At 41.2% G+C, this 6,000-nt stretch overlaps 1 protein-coding gene and 2 long non-coding RNA genes across 7 annotated transcripts in view; 2 read left to right on the top strand and 1 right to left on the bottom strand.

Moving 5' to 3' along the window:
- LOC139155477 (uncharacterized) overlaps nt 1-6,000 on the top strand; it is a 297,390-nt gene that overhangs the window by 130,099 nt on the left and 161,291 nt on the right. The window lies entirely within an intron of this gene.
- Nucleotides 1-6,000, top strand: part of LOC139155478 (complement factor H-related protein 1-like) — a 71,466-nt gene that overhangs the window by 9,444 nt on the left and 56,022 nt on the right. For all 4 annotated transcript variants that reach the window (XM_070730618.1, XM_070730617.1, XM_070730616.1 and 1 more), the window contains exons 3-4: nt 1-25; nt 4,906-5,088. The exon at nt 1-25 is cut by the window's left edge and continues 164 nt beyond it. In XM_070730618.1, the coding sequence (XP_070586719.1) occupies nt 1-25; nt 4,906-5,088 (208 nt within the window). The remainder of the gene's footprint in view (nt 26-4,905; nt 5,089-6,000) is intronic.
- The window catches only part of LOC139155481 (uncharacterized), a 53,525-nt gene that overhangs the window by 10,464 nt on the left and 37,061 nt on the right, over nt 1-6,000 (bottom strand). The window lies entirely within an intron of this gene.

Genomic DNA, 6,000 nt, shown 5'->3' with positions numbered 1-6,000 from the left:
ATTGATTTGCCTTTATGTATCTCAGGTAAGCATGCTGTCAATATGATGGATTCCTCTGGGATTGTAACTGATTAAAATAATTAATATTACAGACATGAACATTTCCTTCCAAAGTTCCATTCTCTAAAAATGTTTTAATCTGCACTGACATCATTCACATATTAGTTTAGAATTTTAGTAGCTGTAATCTAAAACAAGAAACATAAAGCACATCCAATTGCAGAAAGATTGTATGATATTTTCCAAATCCTCTAAATTATGTCCAAGGTTCAATCCAAAATCTTGAACTTCAGCTAAGAACTATGATTCCATAGGGTTGAAGATATGTATAATATTGGTAGACATAGGAATGCATTTCAAAAATTGCAAAGCTTGTATAAAAATAAGTTTGTCATATAATTAAAGGAGCTCCATATTTTGCATGAAAAAATCTTTTTTGTTTGAAATTGCTTGGATGAATGTATCATATAGTCATGTTAATATTAATAGTGTTTACCATATTTTTCGGTGTATAAGATGCACCTTTTTACTGCAAAAAAGCGCTTTAAAATTGGGTTTGTCTTATACATCGAATGCTGCTGAGGCCGCCCAGCAGCTCAGCCCCAGGGATGGGCAGGGTGCCGGGTGTAGCATCAGTAGCAAAGTCCCTCTTTCCAGGTGGCTGCCCAGAGCCTCCAGCTGGCAGGGATAAGGTGCCCGCGCTGCCTGAGTTAGCCAGTCCCGGCGGCGGTGGCAGCAACTGCTGATGCAGCTCCAGCAGCTTTTGTTTATGGGCAAGAATGTCATATTCACACCCCAGGATGAATCATGAAGCTGAGGATGTCGGCAAACAAGCCCTGAAGGGGCAGAGCTGTCATCCGCACCAGCACTGTGTTGTTGGGTGGCCGGCTCAGCTGGGTGGGCAGCTGTGGCAGTGACAGGGCAGGGGCTGGCTCTCCCTGGCTGAGGCAGCTCTCAACTGGGGAGAGCCAGCCTCTGCCCAACTCCTGCCACAGCTGCTCACCCAGCTGAGCCGGCCACCCAACAACATGGTGAATGGGGGGCTGATGGAGCTGAGCCCCCTTGTGCTGGATGATCAAGGCTTTGAGAAGTGGGCCTGCTTCTCTGCAGCTGCTGTTGTGCTCACCCACCTCACCTGCAACCTCCCAAAGGCACCCCCAAAGGCAGAAGATTGGGGTGGGGGTTAATGGAGCTGACCCCCCTCGCGCTGATCAAGGCTGCCTCATGGGCTTTCTCCAGTAACTGGATACACAGAGTGCCAAGCGACATCTGTCTGCTTCCCCTCAGCTGCAGCCGCACACCCTGTATCATTTGCCCAGTGGCAGGCGTTTCTCACGGCATCCCTGCCGGCACTGCTCCCATTTTGGATGCCCATGGCGACTAGCCGCCCCCATCCAAACTGGTGGTGGTGCTGGCAGGGACCCTGCAAGAAATGCCTGCCCCCGGGCAAGTGATATGAGACGCGCAGCAGCAGCTGCGGAGGAGCATGTGTGCATCCCCCCAGTACTCTGTGTATCCAGCCGCTGGAGAAAGCCTGCAGGGCAGCCTTGATCTGTGCAAGGGGGCTCAGTTCCATCAGCTCCCACCCTAATCTTCTGCATACGGGGGTGCCTTCGGGAGGTAGGTGAGGAGGGCGCGTGCGACGGCAGCTACAGCAGGCCGGTTCCAACAAATTGCATTGGAGAGTAATAGAGGAAGAAGAGAGAGACAGAGAGAGCGAGGTAGGGGGGAGGGCGGGAGGGAGAGGTCTGTGGGTGGATTCCCCTCCCTTTGCTTCTCATTCCCCCTACCTCCGCAGAAGTGCAAACTGGCCTTCCAAGTTTTAGTAAAGCAAGAAAGAAATCTGGGTGGGTAGCTAAGTGGTAAGTGGGTGGAGTGAATTCTGGGAGTTGAAGTCCACTAGTCTTAAAACTGTTAAGTTTGAAGACCCCTGGGTTAGTGGTTGGAAGTGCAAGGGTCTTCAAACCTGGCAAGATTAAGGCTTGTGGGCTTCAACTCCTACTGCTAAGGTAGCATGACTGGTGGAGGAATTCTGGAAGTTGAAGTCCACTAGTCTTTAAACTGTCAAGTTTAAAGACCCCTGAGTTAGAGGTTAGGAGTTCAAGTGTCTTCAAACCTGGCAAGATTAAGGCTTGTGGACTTCAGCTCCCACTCCTAAGGTAGCATAACTGGTGGAAGAATTCTGGGAGTTGAAGTCCCCAAGCTTGAAGTCCTTGAAGCTGTCAAGTTTGAAGTTTGTAAAAAGTGTACATGGTTTTAAGAAGTATACATGGTTGTAAAAAGTATTCTGCTACCCTGGTATTTTATTAAACAACATAATACTACACCATTTGGTTCAGAATACTTTTTTTCTTGTTTTCCTCCTCTAAAATCTAGGTGCGTCTTATACACTGAAAAATACATTATTTAATTAATAATTATAAAGGTTTGGAAAGATGAAGGATATTTTATTATCGTTTGTTTGAAGACATTTGATTCTCAGATTGTTATGATAATTTTTATAGCCCTACAAAAAATTAGTTCAGAAGATTTTTTTAAAAAAATTGTCATTCTGTTCCTTCATCATCATTTATTAGAGCCATGGTGGTGCAGTGGTTAGACCACAGTACTATAGACTATTTCTGCTGATTGCCAACTGCTAGAAGTTCTGCAGTTCAATTCTCACTCTCTCAAGATTGATTCAGTCTTCCATCCTTCTGAGTAAAATGAGGACCCAGATTGTTGGGAGCAATATGCTAACTCAGTAAACTGCTTAGAGAGGTCTGTGAAGCACTGTGAAGCTGTATATAAGTCTAAGTGCTATTGCTATTTATAGGTGGAAGTCTAAATCTTGTGCATTATAAATCTGATAGAAACATTTCTCCTAAGAAACATATTTATAACATAATTGTAAATTGAATAAGCAGATAAATTGGTAGCATGTTATTTAGAACAAGTGAAACAACAAAATATAAAGATTGAAATATATACATATAATGGCCTGAGAATAACTTATCCTTATGTATTAATTTACATATGATATTACTATGCAGTTACTTTATCATCTCTATCTAATCGAATATTACCCTTCACAGTCTTTAATGGAAAGTGATTATGTGTCAATCATCCAAAGTAGACCAGACATGATGAATCGTCAGATTAGCTAATTCTGTCAAGATCTTGGTCAACATAGAGCACAATCGATTTGTGAATGCACAGGGGGAAAAAGCAGTAATGAGCACTTACTGTATTTTTTGGAGTATAAGATGTACGTTTCCCCCCTAAAAGAGGGTGAAATGTGGGTGTGTCTTATAAACTGAATATAGCCTTGCCCAGCCAGCCTCACCCTTTGTCTTCTGCCTCCCAGCAATTTGCCTTCTTGCAGCAAACAGTGCAGAACCTGATTAGAACTAGCCACTGATTATCGGCCTCCTGACCAGCAGTTGATTCAGGCTGCAGGCAGGCAGCAATAGGCTATGGCAATCCCTGCAACCTGAAATTATTAGCAAATTAGATTAGATTAACAACTGGACAAAGGTCCTTGTGCTAAAACTGAAACTGCAATGTGGCAAATTGCTGAGAGATAGAGGCAGAGGCAGATTTTTACTTAATTGTGCTAATCAGGCTGTGCTGAAACTGGCTGTTGTTTGCTGCAAGGAGACAAGTAAATAATTATAAATGCCTATGGAATGTTCAAATTATTAGACTTATTTTTAAAGACTGCTTTATTATTCAAGACAACTTAACAAAATGAAGAAGCTTTTTAAAATAAATGCATGATCTGAAGAGGCCCAGTGCTATTGTATATTCTTTTAAATAGCAGGGAATAAGTATACTTCAAGAAAGCCACATCAATTTTAACAGCATCTGTACAAGTATAGTCTGAAATACAACAGTGTTCCTGTTTAATATTAAAATAAGGCAGCCAAGTTAAGCCCTGACTAAGTCATGTTTGGAGTAGATCTATTTAAATAATTGGAAAAAATGACTACATTTAAGAAAACTTCCTGGCATTAACCCTCTTTGGGTCCTTTTCATCCAAAAACGAAATTTGAGACCCTGTAAAAAAATTTCCCTTCATATCTGGAACTTGAAATTACATGACTTTGTCTCATTTGAGGAATTCTTTGTTTGTGGTTTTTTTTGGTTGTTTAGTTTTTGCTGGGCAAAAATACTTATACTTGTTATCCTCTGGGTCCTTTTAGACCCAGAGTAAAAAAAAGGTTGGTTTTACCTACTGGAAGTGTGTGTTTTTTAAATACTTTTTTCATTAGTATACTAATTTGAATATTTCTGAACACAATGAAATGAAAAATGAAATGAAAAATTATGCTTATTTGGTTATTTTGCTCATAAAAGCCTGCCCCCCGGCTGTGTGCATTTTTTTTCAATTTACAGATAGATTAGCCTGCCAAATCTGAATCTTTATACTATCTTTGGCCTCCCCAACACCAGACTATTCAAAAAACCACTTCCAATAGCTAAAACCAACCTTTTTTTACTCCAGGTCTAAAAGGACCCGAGTACCAAAAGTGTACAGTAAATGTGAGGAGAGCAGCAGGGTTAATATACTGTATATTTCTCTAATTCTTTGCTATTTCTATGGGTCAGACATACAGTACATGCACAGAAATACACAGCAAATGGTGTATATCATCTGTACTGTTTGCTATTTGTTGGGAGGCAAATTGATGGAAGGCAGTGGCAGAATTTTTTCCTTGTTCTCCTCCCCCAAAACTAAGGTGGGTCTTATACTCCAGTGTGCCTTATACACCAAAAATACAGTAATAAGTAATAATTTACAAAAATTTAAAAATAGTAGTAATTTTAAACCATTACTTGTAATTTTTATTATAACGAATGTCAGCAACTTCAGCTAACATTTCTTGGCCTATTGTCTCTCCCCCCCCCCCCCTTATTTAATAGAGGTAGGAAAAAACTGCAGTGGTCCACCCAGGACTGAGAATGGAGACATTACTACTTTATCTGAGAAGCAGTACAGATCTGGCTCTTCAGTAGAATTCAGATGCCAAAACTATTATGCCATAGAAGGCCAGAACAGATCTTTTTGTGACAATGGGACCTGGACAAAAGTGCCCATTTGCCTAGGTAAGTAGAAAAGAAAATCTTTATTCAATTTTATTTTTTAATTAATATTTTTTATTGAATGTTTTACATTTTAAAAATATTACATTCTGGTTTATGCACAATTGTCCCACTTTCATTTATATTATTTTCTTATTTGCTTGTCCCTCTTTAGTATTTGTGAGAAACAAGCATAATATATACATATATACATACCTCCTTTTTTAATCTTTTTTCTATTATCTTTTTTCTGAAATCCATATTGTGCTATATCTTGTTTGTATCTAGACGTTATTTGAAGATATGGCGCCAATCCATTTCTATGCCATGCTGTCTTAATTCTTCTCTTGTTTTTAGTTCTCCCTGTTCCTTTAAGACTTCTTTATATGTCTTCATTTTATCCATATGTATTAAGTTTGTATAAATTAAGGCTTCTGTCATAGAGAGCCAGGTGGGTATTTGGCTACAGTGGTTTCTTTTCATTTTTTTGCCATGTTTTGAAAAGTGAATCTCTGATTAGGTGGTTTTGAACTTGCAGCTGGTTAGGCCACCAAAACCTCCAATGTGCCTTTGGCTCCACTTCTGGCAGACCGAAGAGGTGTGCATATGCAGATGATTTTAAAAAAATAAAAAATAAATTTTAAAAAAGGATTGTGGTCCGGCCGGTCAGCTGGAGCTGTGCAGGCAGCAATATTCCATCTCAGGCGCGCGCCCGTGCAGCTGCACACCCAAAAACTACCCCCCGCACGGCCTTTTACAAGGCCACGCAACATTGGAGTTGGGGGTGGGGAGCGTGTGGAGGCCGACAAAGGTTTCTTCTTATTTTGAATGTCGGGCGCACATGTATGTGTGCTACCAATCCCCCTGCCAGCCCGCCAGGGTGAGGGAGGTGGGGAGGCCACAACTGAGAGGCTCGGCACCGGCCCATCCGTGGCG

The sequence above is a fragment of the Erythrolamprus reginae genome, unplaced genomic scaffold (genome assembly GCF_031021105.1).
Source record: "Erythrolamprus reginae isolate rEryReg1 unplaced genomic scaffold, rEryReg1.hap1 H_21, whole genome shotgun sequence".
Lineage (NCBI taxonomy): Eukaryota > Metazoa > Chordata > Lepidosauria > Squamata > Dipsadidae > Erythrolamprus > Erythrolamprus reginae.
The sequence above is the reverse complement of the archived record's forward strand: the minus strand, read 5'-3'. Positions and strand labels throughout refer to the sequence as shown.